The sequence below is a fragment of the Oncorhynchus masou genome, chromosome 9 (genome assembly GCF_036934945.1).
Source record: "Oncorhynchus masou masou isolate Uvic2021 chromosome 9, UVic_Omas_1.1, whole genome shotgun sequence".
NCBI classification, from domain to species: Eukaryota; Metazoa; Chordata; class Actinopteri; order Salmoniformes; family Salmonidae; genus Oncorhynchus; species Oncorhynchus masou.
Window position 1 is genome coordinate 14,284,487 of NC_088220.1, and position 16,932 is coordinate 14,301,418.

The 16,932-nt window shown below is 44.6% G+C and overlaps 1 protein-coding gene across 1 annotated transcript in view; it reads left to right on the top strand.

Annotated features, from left to right (window-relative positions):
- The first annotated feature begins 6,740 nt into the window (after positions 1-6,740).
- The window catches only part of LOC135545163 (NEDD4-binding protein 3-A-like), a 27,139-nt gene continuing 16,947 nt past the window's right edge, over positions 6,741-16,932 (top strand). The window contains 3 exon segments of the mRNA XM_064972796.1: positions 6,741-7,009; positions 9,578-9,755; positions 16,668-16,877. Coding sequence (XP_064828868.1) covers positions 6,771-7,009; positions 9,578-9,755; positions 16,668-16,877 — 627 coding nt within the window. The 5' untranslated portion in view covers positions 6,741-6,770.

Here is a 16,932-nt window from a genome sequence, read left to right on the forward strand (position 1 = left end):
AGAGAGGATGGAGGGGGAGGGGGAATAAAGAGAGAGGATGGAGGAATGGAGGGAGGGAGGGGGAATAAAGAGAGAGGATGGAGGAATGGAGGGGGAGGGAGGGGGTAATAAAGAGAGAGGATGGAGGGGGAGGGAGGGGGGAATAAAGAGAGGGGATGGAGGGGGAGGGAGGGGGGAATAAAGAGAGAGGATGGAGGGGAGGGAGGGGGGAGGGAGGGGGAATAAAGAGAGGGGATGGAGGGGGAGGGAGGGAGGGGGGAATAAAGAGAGGGGATGGAGGGAGGGGGGAATAAAGTGAGAGGATGGAGGAAGTCTCCTCCCTCTGACTCTGTAATTCTTTTAATTAGTTCAGAACATCCCAGTAAAACCACTAGACTATGTATGGCCAATCATTCCTCACATTCTGCCCATTAAAGATGAAAAACAAGGTCAACTTTGCATTAGTATTGTTGAACAGATGCCGGAAGCTAGCACGTAGGTTAGCATGACATACCGTACAGCAGGGGTGTCAAAGTCAAATGGACGGAGGGCCAAATAAAAAATTTAGCTACAAGCCGAGGGCCGGACTGTTCGAATGTTCATTGAAAAATTTTTAAATGACGCATATAGTCTAGTGAACCTAATTGAACCTACTGAAAACCTAACAAATATATTCCAATATGATCAGATAAATAAAGCAATATTTTCTTATGGCTCTGTCAGTAATCTTTAATTTTCAACAGACACAAAAGACAAATTTCCTTTATATAAAAATCCCCATAACATGAACATTAAATGAAAGAAACCGGTATTCAAGGCACCATCAGTAGCCTATATTTTCTATTTTAGCAAAAGTGGGCTAAATTTACTTCAAAGAAAAAAACAATAATAGCAATTTTCTATCATCCACTCAACTGAAATATTTTTAAAATATAATTGGATTGAAATACAATAAAATAAAGTGCAAAAATCTATTAATCAAAAACAACACTTTGTTTAAGGAGAAGTAACATGCAGTGAAAACAAATATTAAACTTTAACTTTTAAACTTGAACTGAGTAAAAACTCTAAATATGTGATTGCACAGTAATGTTCACTTGTTTGAGGTTGAGGGTGATACTTGGTGGTGTCCCATCTTTTCCACAAGTTCATCAATGTTCGGGGTAAGGCTCTGAGCTGAGGAAATCCTCAGAATTGAGTGGAGGTGTTCAGCAGTAAGTCGACTTCTGTGTGATGTTTTGTTCAGGTTCATCAAAGAAAAAGTTGTTCACACAGGTATGTGCTGCCAAACATAGACAACGTTTGAGCAGCCTGGATGCGCAGCTGGGGCATTGTGTCGGGGAGGAAACGGGCGAACTCCGCAGCACCCACTGCCGCATATTTTGCCCTCAGTGCATCATTGCATTGGAGGTCAATCAACTCCATTTGGAGGTTTGGTGGTGAGCTTTCCACGTCAACAGCAAATGGGTTACCGAGCAGTTCCAACCTGCTTTTTTTGTGCTTCAAAGTCAGCAAATCGGCGTCGAAAGTCAGCGGCAAGCATACCTATTTTATCAGCCAACTGTGCGCTCGGGAACGCACTGGTAGAGAGCTTCTCTTTCATGGTCTGGCAGCTGGGAAAGTGGCTCAAATTTTCTTTCCGCATCTGCGTCTCCCACAGAGTCAGTTTGGTTTTAAATGCCTTCACTGTACTGTACATATCAGAGATGACATGATCCCGACCCTGCAGCTGCAAGTTCATTGCATTCAGATGACTCGTAATGTCACACAGAAAAGCCATTTCACACAGAAACATTTCGTCTCTGGAGTTGTGTTGTGTCTTTCCCTTTGCTGTCCAAGAACAGACAAATCTCCTCACGAAGCTCGAAACATCTTTGAAGCACCTTTCCCTGGCTTAGCCATCGCACCTCTGTGTGATAAGGCAAATCACCATGCTCCGTTTCTAACTCCGTCAGAAATGCCTTGAACTGGCGGTGATTCAAACCTTTGGCTCTGATAAAGTTAACTGTGCGTGATGATGCTCATTACATGCTCCATTTTCAAGGCTTTACCGCACAACGCTTCCTGGTGTATGATACAATGATAAGCTGTCAGCTCACCTGTCGCGTTTTCCTCTTGCATCTTTTCCCGTATCTTCGCCACCAGTCCGCTCCTGTGTCCACACATCGCAGGTGCTCCGTCGGTTGTCAAACCCACGAGTTTTTCCCAAGGCAGCTCCATCTCATTTACACATCTTGACACCTCTTCATACAAATCATGCCCCGTAGTTGTGCCATGCATAGGACGTAAAGCCAAAAACTCCTCTGTCACGCTTAGGCTGGAGTCCACTCCGCGGATGAAAATTGACAACTGGGCAATGTCAGAAATGTCGGTGCTCTCATCCACAGCCAAGGAATATGCAATGAAATCTTTTCCCTTTTTCACAAGCTGCTCTTTTAGATTGATGGACAACTGGTCTACTCTCTCGGCAATGGTGTTTCTGCTCAGACTCACATTTAAAAAGAGTTGCCTTTTTCTGGGCAAACTTCGTCACAAACTTTAATCATGCAGTTTTTGATGAAATCCCCCTCCGTAAATGGCCGGGCTGATTTACGATCTCTTCTGCCAAAATAAAACTGGCCTTGACAGCAGCCTGGCCTTGTGATTTGGCTTTTTTGAACAGAGCCTGTCGAGATTTGAGGCCTCGTTTTAATTCCTCTGCCTTTTGTAGCCTTTGTTCCATGTCCATATTCTTGTTTTTGTCCGCGTGTTTCGTTTCATAATGTCGTCTCAGATTATACTCTTTCAGTACCGCCACACTTTCTCCACACAGAAGACACACAGGTTTTCCAGCTACCTCCGTGAACATATACTCCGACTCCCACCTTGTTTGAAACCCCCGGTTCTCAGTGTCCACCTTCCGTTTTGCCATTTTTGATGGGTATCTGAAAGTTAATTTTACTGTGATGCTGACGACTGCTGTGCCAATAAATATTGAAATGAAGCAGCCTACTGCTCGGTGCGTCACCGTTGCATTGTGGGAAATGTAGTATTGGTGCGTGTAAAAGATCTGCGGGCTGCCGGCTTGCTGCGGTCTGCGGGCCGGTTCTAATAATAAATCAAGATCATCCCAGGGGCCGTAAAAAACCTTCTCGCGGGCCGGATGTGGCCCGCGGGCCTTGACTCTGACATATGTGCCGTACAGTCATTAATATGACCACTGAATAACCAGTGTGCTATAGTAGGTTGCACTGTACTGTACAGTCATTAATATGACCACTGAATAACCAGTGTGCTATAGTAGGTTACACTGTACTGTACAGTCATTAATATGACCACTGAATAACCAGTGTGCTATAGTAGGTTACACTGTACTGTACAGTCATTAATATGACCACTGAATAACCAGTGTGCTATAGTAGGTTACACTGTACTGTACAGTCATTAATATGACCACTGAATAACCACAGTTACACTGTTCTGGCTATAGATTAGAAGGCGTGGTCAATAGGATGCGCTGACTGAATTGACCGTGTTATTTGAAAGAAATCGGAAGGGAAATAATAAATCAAATGGATACAATAAGGGAAAGGAACACCTTCAACTGAAATGTGTCTTCTGCATTTAAACCAACCCCTCTGGATCAGAGAGGTGCAGGGGGCTGCCTTAATGGACCTCCACGTCTTCGGCCCCCGGGGAACAGCAGGTTAACTGCCTTAATGGGCATCCACGTCTTCGGCCCCCGGGGAACAGCAGGTTAACTGCCTTAATGGACCTCCACGTCTCTCGGCCCCCGGGGAACAGCAGGTTAACTGCCTTAATGGGCATCCACGTCTTCAGCCCCCGGGGAAAAGCAGGTTAACTGCCTTAATGGACCTCCACGTCTTCAGCCCCCGGGGAACAGCAGGTTAACTGCCTTAATGGACCTCCACGTCTTCAGCCCCCGGGGAACAGCAGGTTAACTGCCTTAATGGACCTCCACGTCTTCGCCCCCGGGGAACAGCAGGTTAACTGCCTTAATGGACCTCCACGTCTTCAGCCCCCGGGGAACAGCAGGTTAACTGCCTTAATGGGCCTCCACGTCTTCAGCCCCCGGGGAACAGCAGGTTAACTGCCTTAATGGACCTCCACGTCTTCGGCCCCCGGGGAACAGCAGGTTAACTGCCTTAATGGGCATCCACGTCTTCGGCCCCCGGGGAACAGCAGGTTAACTGCCTTAATGGGCATCCACGTCTTCGGCCCCCGGGGAACAGCAGGTTAACTGCCTTAATGGGCATCCACGTCTTCGGCCCCCTTGCTCAGGTGCAGAACAACATATTTTTGTTTTGTCAGCTCTGGGATTTGATCCAGCAACCTTTCAGTTACTGTCCCAACGCTCTAACCACTAGACTACCTGGCACTGTAGTAAGTACAGCAGGGCTGCCCTGGTTATAAAGGCACATCCTTGCTCATCTCTGCTGCCTGAATCAAAGCACCCTGCCTCTTTATCAGACAAATAGGATTTACTGTAGTCAGTAGCATCACAGAGGGCGAACATACACACACACACACACACACACACACACAGTTACATAACAAGCTTCTGATGGTGCATATGTTCTCTGCTCCTCTTCCCCAAGAGGCTCACTCACACACGCACACACTCTACATCTGTAATCGTCTCTTTTAGCTTACAACTCGTTTTTACCATTTCAAAAGGCATGAGGTGTCTCTGACAGGAAGAACATGCGTTATGTGGGATTTGAAGGCTTAACAACTGTAGGAAAGTGTTGTGGTTATGTTTAGTGTTGTTCTATGATGAGCTAGTAGTAGAGCGTATTTGAACCGTATGGTTGTTGTGCACTATGCCATGGTTTAACCTACACTTATTACTATCAGATCACAGTTTAGCTGGCTTAGTAAAAACGTGTTGATTTTTACATTTAGCTGGCCTAGTAAAAACGTGTTGATTTTTACATTTAGTTGGCTTAGTAAAAACGTGTTGATTTTTACATTTAGCTGGCCTAGTAAAAACGTGTTGATTTTTACATTTAGCTGGCCTAGTAAAACGTGTTGATTTTTACATTTAGCTGGCCTAGTAAAAACGTGTTGATTTTTACATTTAGCTGGCTTAGTAAAAACGTGTTGATTTTTACATTTAGTTGGCTTAGTAAAAACGTGTTGATTTTTACATTTAGCTGGCCTAGTAAAAACGTGTTGATTTTTACATTTAGCTGGCCTAGTAAAAACGTGTTGATTTTTACATTTAGCTGGCCTAGTAAAAACGTGTTGATTTTTACATTTAGCTGGCTTAGTAAAAACGTGTTGATTTTTACATTTAGCTGGCTTAGTAAAAACATGTTGATTTTTACATTTAGCTGGCTTAGTAAAAACGTGTTGATTTTTACATTTAGCTGGCCTAGTAAAAACGTGTTGATTTTTACATTTAGCTGGCTTAGTAAAAACGTGTTGATTTTTACATTTAGCTGGCCTAGTAAAAACGTGTTGATTTTTACATTTAGCTGGCTTAGTAAAAACGTGTTGATTTTTACATTTAGCTGGCCTAGTGAAAACGTGTTGATTTTTACATTTAGCTGGCTTAGTAAAAACGTGTTGATTTGTACATTTAGCCGGCTTCGTAAAAACGCGTTGATTTTTACATTTAGCTGGCTTAGTAAAAACGTGTTGATTTTTACATTTAGCTGGCCTAGTGTTGATTTTTACACTTGATGTGTCTTGAAAAATTTGAAAGGTTTTCGGTCGGTCACTGACTGCACAAAACTGCCTCGGGACACACACACACACACACACACACACACATACACATACACATACACATACACATACACATACACACACACATACATACACACACACACACACACACACACACACACACACACACACACACACACACACACACACACACACACACACACACACACACACACACACACACACACACAGCTGATGACAGAGAAGTGGCACATGTCAAGTCATGCCCTGAGAGACGAGATATAAAGCCAGACAGGGAAAAAGACAGGAGGAGTTTGACTAGAATTCACATCAACAACAGACTAGTAACTAGGGTAAAGGCTATGGGGGAATACTGAGGAAGACAGAGGGAATGGGACCACCTAATAAAGAATCATGATACTAGTTATTTTGCTTTATTAACCACTAGAGTGCAGGAGTTAAGTGATCAGAGGAACAGAGGAAGACATACAGAGAGCTGAAAACTGTAAACAATCCAATAAAGTGCGGACTTGGTCTTGGATATGATGGTTCGTGTTGCCATAGAGATAAGATATTACAGTTAGAAGGTGAATAGGAGGTTATCATGGTGATGATGGTTCGTGTTTCCATAGAGATAAGATATTACAGTTAGAAGGTGAATAGGAGGTTATCATGGTGATGATGGTTTGTGTTGCCATAGAGATAAGATATTACAGTTAGAAGGTGAATAGGAGGTTATCATGGTGATGATGGTTCGTGTTTCCATAGAGATAAGATATTACAGTTAGAAGGTGAATATGAGGTTATCATGGTGATGATGGTTCGTGTTTCCATCGAGATAAGATATTACAGTTAGAAGGTGAATAGGAGGTTATCATGGTGATGATGGTTTGTGTTGCCATAGAGATAAGATATTACAGTTAGAAGGTGAATAGTTATCATGGTGATGATGGTTCATGATGCCAAAGATATTTTACAGGGTTCTGAATCAGTTTGTTTATGTCCATTCTCTGATTCTCAACCTCTTTCTTCCTCTCTTCTTTGCTCTCTTCCTCTACCTCAAGAGTTCTCCACGTGGCCACCCTGTCCTGTAACCAATGGCAACATCGGTCCAGACCCTTCCTCTGAGCCGTGACCCCTACTCGACCCCTACCCGGCCCACAGCCCTACTGGCCCGGTGCAGTATGGGTAGTGTAGGCAGCCTAGTGGAGCGCCCGGACGGGTCCCCAGCTAAAGGCAGCCGGGCCGTGCCCCAGGTGGGACCCAGACAGACCAACAGGTTATTAAAGAAAGGCTTCAACCAGAGAGAGCTGCTCAACTACCTCAACATCACCAGGTTAGTGAGCTCTCTGATAGGCACAAAATGGCTGCCATGTTTCATCACCCAGATGGGTGCTACATTAGAGAGTATGTATTCTCTATGTATTCCATAAAGTACAGGCAAAGTGGTAAAGAGTTGTCTGTTTCAAATAGAAGGCATTAATGATGCTGTTGGGTAATAACATCACCTGTTATTCCATAGCAGTGTTGTTAGTGCTGCTGCCAGGTGGGTGCCACACATAGTGAGCTGGTAGGAGGTGTGACTCCTACCATTCAGAAAGTATTCAGACCCCTTGACTTTTTCCATATTTTGTTACATTACAACCCTATTCTAAAATGTATTAAATTGTTTTCCCTCCTCATCAATCTACACACAATACCCCAAAATATCAAAGCAAAAACTGTTTTGTAGAAATGTACAGCAAAAGGAAAGTACCAATCAAAATTTTGGACACTCCTACTAATTCAAGTTCTACATAGAATAATAGTGAAGACATCAACACTATGAAATAACACATATGTAATCATCAGTAGCGTGCCGTGGTTCTGGGGCCTGGGCCTTCAGTGAAGTCCTACACAGTCCCACCCGAATTAATCCACCTCTTATTACAATCATTATGATGCCATGGCTCTAGACACTATACATTTAGACAGAAACGCAGTATAACCAGGCGTTGCGTCACCTTGAAATTGACATTTTTATTCAGAGAATTGCAGGGGAAGAGTACAATACCTTTTCATTGTGCAGCTTCGTTGCCCTGCGCGCTTGTTTGTTGAGCTGTAGATCCACTCGGGTGTCCCCAAAAGTTTTCAAAAGCACCATTGTTTGTAAGTGCCCAGCCGTACTTTGGTGTCTCGTTGCTGCCTTGGTTAGACAACTCAGGTTTGCAAAGCCAGTGTGGCTCCAAACACCAAATCGATCACTTGCAAATAATAGGCATTCCCAGCAGTACAGTTTGCAGTGCTTCTCGGAGCCTGTCTTTGTAGCGTCGGCTTTGTAGCGTCGGCATCTACCTCTCCTGACAATGTCTAACTTTTCTTGAAAAGTTTGTCTTGAGAATGGCGTTATAATTATATCCTCGACCAAATCGATATCTTCTCCTTCTGCCATTGTGGGTTGAAAAAACAGTTTAGTAGTACGCAAATTAATTCGTTGATCAATTTCAGTTTCCTAGTTCTGAGACCTGCCCATATAGGACCTGCCTCTCAATATTGGTAATCCAATCAAAAGACGTGCAGGCACTATGCCTGCTAGCTGGCTCCTGTGTAACACTGGAGCCAGACAGCAGGCGTACAATAACCAACTCTAAAGCTGATTGGTTGACACTAAATTTTAATTTCCATTCACTTTAAGCTACAAGCGCCCGCACTGTTGATTCTGAAGGCCTGAGGGCAGATTTTAGACCCCTGGCAACACATGATGGCTGAAGATGATTGGATAAAATATCTAACATAAAGACCAGCCCTCCAAATCTCAACCTGGGCCTGGAAGCAGTGCAACCAAGAGGAACGCTATGAAATGAAGAGTGTAACTCTTACTCTGGGGAATAATTAAATACATATTTGTGGGAAAATATATTTAAACAATATATATATTCTGATGATGTTTAGGCCAGCAGAGAAGGCCTTGCTGGCCCTGACGGCCCACCACTGGTAATCATGTAGTAACCAAAAAAGCATTAAACAAATCAAAATATATGTTATATTTTTAATTATTCAAAGTAGCCACCCTTTGCCTTGATGACAGCTTTGCACACTTTTGGCATTCTCTCAACCAGTTTCACCTGGAATGCTTTTCAAACAGTCACTTCCCTGACCAAGGCCCTTTTCCCCCTGATTGCTGAATTTGACCGGGCGGCCAGCTCTAGGAAGAGTCTTGGTGGTTCCAAACTACTTCCATTTAAGAATGATGGAGGCCACTGTGTTCTTGGGGACCTTCAATGCTGAAGAAATGTTTTTGTACCCTTCCCCAGATCTGTGCCTTGACACAATCCTGTCTCGGAGCATTATTGACAATTCCTTCGATCACAAGGCTTGGTTTTTGCTCTGACATGCACTGTCAACTGTGGGAACTTATATAGATAGACGAGTGTGTGCCTTTCCAAATCATGTCCTATCAATTGAATTTACCACAGCTGGACTCCAATCAAGTTGTAGAAACATCTCAAGGATGATCAATGGAAACAGGATGCACCTGAGCTCAATTTTGAGTCTCATAGCAAAAGGTCTGAATAGTTAAGTAAATAACCTGTTTTCGCTTTGTCATTATGGTGTATTGTGTGTAGATTGATGAGGAACATTTTTTATTTAATCAATTTTAGAAGAAGGCTGTAATGTAACAAAATGTGAAAAAGTAAAATGGTCTGAATACTTTCCGAATGCACTGTATTTGCGAAGTAAGCTGTTACAATGTAAAGTTGTAAATCTAGATGAAATTAATTAATTTAAAGTTTTAATGTCACATGCACATGTACAGTGAAATGCCTTTCTTGCAAACTCAAATAACAAGCTGTTATCGTTCAGGGGAACAGATTATCAATTGACTTGAAGCCTGAAGGAAAACCTTGATAATGATCCCCACCAGGAAAGAGGCCAAAGTGGGTAGCGGCCCAGGCAGCAGTAGGAAGGACATCTTCTCCAGCATGCAGTCCATGAAGAGAGAGCATGGACATGAGGAGGAACACATCAAGCTCTACTACAAAGACCGAACTGAGGTGGACGTTTCAAAGCACTCCCTGCCAATTGGAGGGAAATATGAGAAGGTAAGAAGAACACCTGGTTATGGGACAACATATAGGGGTGATATCCCTGGGACAACATATAGGGGTGATATCCCTGGGACAACATATATGGGTGATATCCCTGGGACAACATATAGGGGTGATATCCCTGGGACAACATATAGGGGTGATATCAAAGGGACAACATATAGGGGTGATATCCCTGGGACAACATATAGGGGTGATATCCCTGGGACAACATATAGGGGTGATATCCCTGGGACAACATATAGGGGTGATATCAAAGGGACAACATATAGGGGTGATATCCCTGGGACAACATATAGGGGTGATATCCCTGGGACAACATATAGGGGTGATATCAAAGGGACAACATATAGGGGTGATATCCCTGGGACAACATATAGGGGTGATATCCCTGGGACAGCATATAGGGGTGATATCCCTGGGACAACATATAGGGGTGATATCCCTGGGACAACATATAAGGGGGATATCCCTGGCACAACATATAGGGGGGATATCCCTGGGACAACATATAGGGGGGATATCCCTGGGACAACATATAGGGGTGATATCCCTGGGACAACATATAGGGGTGATATCCCTGGGACAACATATAAGGGGATATCCCTGGCACAACATATAGGGGGATATCCCTGGGACAACATATAGGGGGATATCCCTGGGACAACATATAGGGGTGATATCCCTGGGACAACATATAGGGGGATATCCCTGGGACAGCATATAGGGGGATATCCCTGGGACAACATATAGGGGGATATCCCTGGGACAGCATATAGGGGGATATCCCTGGGACAACATATAGGGGGATATCCCTGGGACAGCATATAGGGGGGATATCCCTGGGACAACATATAGGGGGATATCCCTGGGACAGCATATAGGGGGATATCCCTGGGACAACATATAGGGGGGATATCCCTGGGACAACATATAGGGGGGATATCCCTGGGACAACATATAGGGGGATATCCCTGGGACAACATATAGGGGGGATATCCCTGGGACAGCATATAGGGGGGATATCCCTGGGACAACATATAGGGGTGATATCCCTGGGACAACATATAAGGGGGATATCCCTGGGACAGCATATAGGGGGATATCCCTGGGACAGCATATAGGGGGGATATCCCTGGGACAACATATAGGGGTGATATCCCTGGGACAACATATAGGGGGATATCCCTGGGACAGCATATAGGGGGGATATCCCTGGGACAACATATAGGGGGGATATCCCTGGGACAACATATAGGGGGGATATCCCTGGGACAACATATAGGGGGATATCCCTGGGACAACATATAGGGGGATATCCCTGGGACAACATATAGGGGGATATCCCTGGGACAACATATAGGGGGATATCCCTGGGACAACATATAGGAGGGATATCCCTGGGACAACATATAGGGGTGATATCCCTGGGACAACATATAGGGGTGATATCCCTGGGACAACATATAGGGGGGATATCCCTGGGACAACATATAGGGGGGATATCCCTGGGACAACATATATTGAAGGGGTGATATCAATGGGACAACATGTAGGGATGATATCCCTGGGACAACATATAGGGGTGATATCCCTGGGACAACATATAGGGGTGATATCCCTGGGACAACATATAGGGGTGATATCCCTGGGACAACATATAGGGTTGATATCAATGGGACAACATATAGGGGTGATATCCCTGGGAAAACATATAGGGGTGATATCCCTGGGACAACATATAGGGGTGATATCCCTGGGAAAACATAGGGGTGATATCCCTGGGACAACATATAGGGTTGATATCAATGGGACAACATATAGGGGTGATATCCCTGGGACAACATATAGGGGTGATATCAATGGGACAACATATAGGGGTGATATCCCTGGGACAACATATAGGGGTGATATCCCTGGGAAAACATATAGGGGTGATATCCCTGGGACAACATATAGGGGTGATATCCCTGGGACAACATATAGGGGTGATATCCCTGGGAAAACATATAGGGGTGATATCCCTGGGAAAACATATAGGGGTGAAAGTACAAAGGGAAAATAAATAAACATAAATATGGGTTGTATTTACAATGGTGTTTGTTCTTCTTCTGTTGCCCTTTTCTTGTGGCAACAGGTCACAATTCTTGCTGCTGTGATGTCACACTGTGGTATTTAACCCAATAGAATTAGGAGTTTATCAAAATCGGGTTTGTTTTTGAATTCTTTGTGGGTCTGTGTAATCTGAGTGAAATATGTTTCTCTAATATGGTCGTACATTTGGCAGGACGTTAGGAAGTGCAGCTCAGTTTCCACCTCATTTTGTGGGCTGTTAATGATAATGCAGAGGATTTTACTCATGTCCCACGGTAGTTAATGGGGTCAAATTTGTCTACACTTTTGTGGATTGGGGTGATCAGTCCTTGGTTCCAAATATTGGGGAAGATGCCAGAGCTAAGGATGATGTTAAAGAGTTTTAGTATAGCCAGTTGGAATTTTTGGTTTGTATATTTGATCATTTCATTGAGGACACCATTAACACCACAGGCCTTTTTGGGTTGGAGGGTTTGTATTTTGTCCTGTAGTTCATTCAAGGTAATTGGAGAATCCAGTGGGTTCTGGTAGTCTTTAATAGTTTATTCTAAGATTTGTATTTGATCATGTTAATGTTTTTGTTGTTTGTTATAGAGCCAAAAGGATTGGATAAGTGGTTTACCCAATACATCTCCATTTTAGATAGATACCTCTTTATGTTGTTGTTTGTTATAGAGCCAAAAGGATTGGAGAAGTGGTTTACCCAATACATCTCCATTTTAGATAGATACCTCTTTATGTTGCTGTTTGTTTAGTGTTTTCCAGAAGAGGTTAGAGTCTATGGATTCTTCAGTTACATTGAGCTGATTTCTGACGTGCTGTTCCTTCTTTTTCCGTAGTTTATTTCTGTATTGTTTTAGTGATTCACCATAGTGAAGGCGTAGGCTCAGGTTTTCTGGGTCTCTGTTTGTGGTTGGACAGGTTTCTCAATTTCTCTCTTAGGTTTTTGCATTCTTCATCAAACCATTTGTCATTGTTGTTCATTTTATTCAGTTTTCTGTTAGGGAAGCTGAGAGGTCAAATATACTGTTTAGGTTTTCTGCTGCCAAGTTTACACCTTCACTATTACAGTGGAATATTTTGTCCATGAAGTTGTCTAAAAGGGATTGAATTAGTTGTTGCCTAATTGTTTTTTGGTAGGTTTCCACAGTACATTCCTTCCATCTATAGCATTTCTTAATTTTATTCCTTTGGCTTTGATGCCTTATGATTGAGTTTTGCTCTGTAAAAAGTAGACTGTGATTTTGCTGTGATCTGATAGGGGAGTCAGTGGGTTGACTGTGAACACTCTGAGAGACTCTGGATTGAAGTCAGTGATCAAGTAGTCTAGAGTTGTGGCCAAAAGTTTTGAGAATGACACAAATATTAATTTTCACAAAGTCTGCTGCCTCAGTTTGTATGATGGCAATTTGCATATACTCCAGAATGTTATGAAGAGTGATCAGATGAATTTAAATTAATTGCAAAGTCCCTCTTTGCCATGCAAATGAACTGAATCCCCTCAAAACATTTCCACTGCATTTCAGCCATGCCACAAAAGGTCCAGCTAACATCATGTAAGTGATTCTCTCGTTAACACAGGTGTGAGTGTTGACGAGGACAAGGCTGGAGATCACTCTGTCATGCTGATTGGGTTCGAATAACAGACTGGAAGCTTCAAAAGGAGTGTGGTGCTTAGAATCCTTGTTCTTCCTCTGTCAACCATGGTTACCTACAAGGAAAAATGTGCCATCATCATTGCTTTGCACAAAAAGGGCTTCACAGGCAAGGATATTGCTGCCAGTAAGATTGCACCTAAATCAACCATTTATCGGATCATCAAGAACTTCAAGGAGAGGGATTCAATTGTTGTGAAGAAGGCTTCAGGGCGCCCAAGAAAGTCCAGCAAGCACCAGGACCATCTCCTAAAGTTGATTCAGCTTCGGGATCGGGGCACCACCAGTACAGGGCTTGCTCAGGAATGGCAGCAGGCAGGTGTGAGTGCATCTGCACGCACAGTGAGACAAAGACTTTTGGAGGAAGGCCTGGTGTCAAGAAGGGAAGCAAAGAAGCCACTTCTCTCCAGGAAAAACATCAGGGACAGACTGATATTCTGCAGAAGGTACAGGGATTGGACTGCTGAGGACTGGGGCAAAGTCATTTTCTCTGATGAATCCCTTTTCTGATTGTTTGGGGCATCCGGAAAAAAGCTTGTCCGGAGAAGACAAGGTGAGCGCTACCATCAGTCCTGTGTCATGCCAGCAGTAAAGCATCCTGAGACCATTCATGTGTGGGGTTGCTTCTCAGCTAAGGGAGTGGGCTCTCTCACAATTTTGCCTAAGAACACAGCCATGAATAAAGAATGGTACCAACACATCCTCCGAGAGCAACTTCTCCCAACCATCCAGGAACAGTTTGGTGATGAACAATGCCTTTTCCAGCATGATGGAGCACCTTGCCATAAGGCAAAAGTGATAACTAAGTGGCTTGGGGAACAAAACATCGATATTTTGGTTCCATGGCCAGGAAACTCCCCAGACCTTAATCCCATTGAGAACTTGTGGTCAATCCTCAAGAGGCGGGTGGACAAACAAAAACCCACAAATTCTGACAAACTCCAAGCATTGATTATGCAAGAATGGGCTGCCATCAGTCAGCATGTGGCCCAGAAGTTAATTGACAGCATGCCAGGGCAGATTGCAGAGGTCTTGAAAAAGAAGGGTCAACACTGCAAATATTGACTCTTTGCATCAACTTCATGTAATTGTCAATAAAAGCCTTTAACACTTATGAAATGCTTGTAATTATACTTCAGTATTCCATAGTAACATCTGACAAAAATATATAAAGTTACTGAAGCAACAAACTTTGTGGAAATTAATATTTGTGTCATTCTCAACTTTTGGCCACGACTGTACAGTACTGCTGCCAAGAGATGAGCTATAGGTGTACCTACCATAGGAGTCACCTCGAAGCCTACCATTGACTATGTACGTAGACAGCAAGCGACAGAGCTGCAGGAGTTGTGACCCATTTTAGTTGGTTATATTGTCATAGTTGTGCCTTGTGGGGCATATGGGCAAGGGAATTCTGTCACCTGCAGGTAGGTGTTTGTCCCCCTGTGAGCTGAGGGTGTCAGGTTCTCGCCCAGTTCTGGCATTTAGGTCACCACAGACTAGTACATGTCCCTGGGCCTGGAAATGATTGATTTCCCCCTCCGGGATGGAGAAGCTGTCTTCATTAAAGTATGGGGATTCTAGTGGGGGGATATAGGTAGCACACAGGAGGACATTTTCTCCGTTGAGATCATTTCCTTTTGAATTTCTAGCCAGATGTAAAATGTTCCTGTTTTGATGAATTTAATAGAGTGAGTTAGGTCTGCTCTATACCAAATTAACATACCCCCTGAGTCCCTTCCCTGTTTCACACCTGGTAGTTTGGTGGATGGGACTACCAGCTCTCTGTAACCTAGAGGACAACCAGTGGGTCCGTCTCCTCTATACCATGTTTCTTGTAGGATGACAATGTCTGTAATTCTGATTTATTTGATAAAGTCCAGGTTCCTGCTCTTTGGGCCAAAGGCAGATGACCTCAGGCCTTGGATATTCCAGGAGGAGATAGTGAAGGCTCTGTGTTTCATAAATGAGTTGTGTGTTGTTGGTAGTGTGGTTTGGCCTTAGACCAGTAAGTGTGAGCAGAGCCTGCTCAGCATCTAGTACATTCCATTGACTTGGGCTAGTGTAAGAGGGGGTTGGGCCTGTTTGCCCGCTCACGGCCTGGGTGTATGTGTGACTTCCATGTTGAGGCCCTAATGTTGAGGCCTAAATGGGGTGTGGGCTTTGTTGACTTCGGGGGAGGGGGGGGGGGGTGGATGTGGCTGGTAGTGTTGTGGTCTGGATGTAGGTCCTCTTGGCATGGGTCCTCTATGTGTAGGTCCAGGGGGGGGTCCCGCAGGTCTGGGATAGTGTCTCGCTGGTCTGGATAGGGTGTCTATTGATCTGTTGCTCCTGTGTGAAGTTTTGGGGCTGTGTTTGACAGCGATGTCCTTTAGAGTCCGGGCAAAGGTGGGCACTGCTGCCTTGCATAGGTGGACCTGGTCATAGAGGCTGTTCAAGTCCAGGATGGAGTGGTGGGCTCTCTGTCTCTTTACCTCTAGCCATCTCTGCCTTTACTGCTCCTTCTCTCTCTCTCTCTCACTCACTCACTCACTCTCTCTGTCTCTCTCTCTCTCACTCACTCTCTCTGTCTCACTCACTCTCTCGCTCTCTCACTCACTCTCTCTCTCTCTCTCTCTCTCTCTCTCTCGCTCTCTCGCTCTCTCTCGCTCTCTCACTCACACTCTCTCTCTCACTCACTCACTCTCTCTGTCTCTCTCACTCACTCTCTCTCACTCACTCACTCTCTCGCTCTCTCTCGCTCTCTCACTCACTCTCTCTCTCTCTCGCTCGCTCTCTCACTCACACTCTCTCTCACTCACTCTCTCACTCTCTCACTCACTCTCTCACTCACTCTCTCTCGCTCTCTCACTCACTCACTCACTCACTCACTCTCTCGCTCTCTCTCTCACTCACTCTCTCTCACTCACTCTCTCTGTCTCTCACTCACTCTCTCTCACTCACCATGTCTCTCTCACTCACTCTGTCTCTCTCTCTGTCTCTCACTCACTCTCTCTCACTCACTCTCTCTCACTCACTCACTCACTCTCTCACTCTCTCTGTCTCTCTCTCACTCTCTCTCTCTCACTCACTCTGTCTCTCTCACTCACTCACTCTCTCGCTCTCCCTCCCTCCCTCCCTCAATCTCTCTCTCTCTCTCTCACTCTTCTCCCTCCAGTCTCGTCTCAGGCCATCTGCCTTCAAGCCCGTCACACCTCAGAACTTCAGTTCCATGCAGAACCTCTACCCTGCCAAGATGGAGGACTCAGACCAGGGCCTGTCCAACGGGCTCCACCGGGCCTACGCACACACACCTAGAGCTGTCTCCACCTCCTCTTCCTCCTCCTCACCCTCCCGCCACGGAGGACCCACTTCCAGCGGAACCAAGGTGCCCCACCACATGCCACCGCTTTAGTCTGGGGATTTCTGTCTGCTCCTGAATG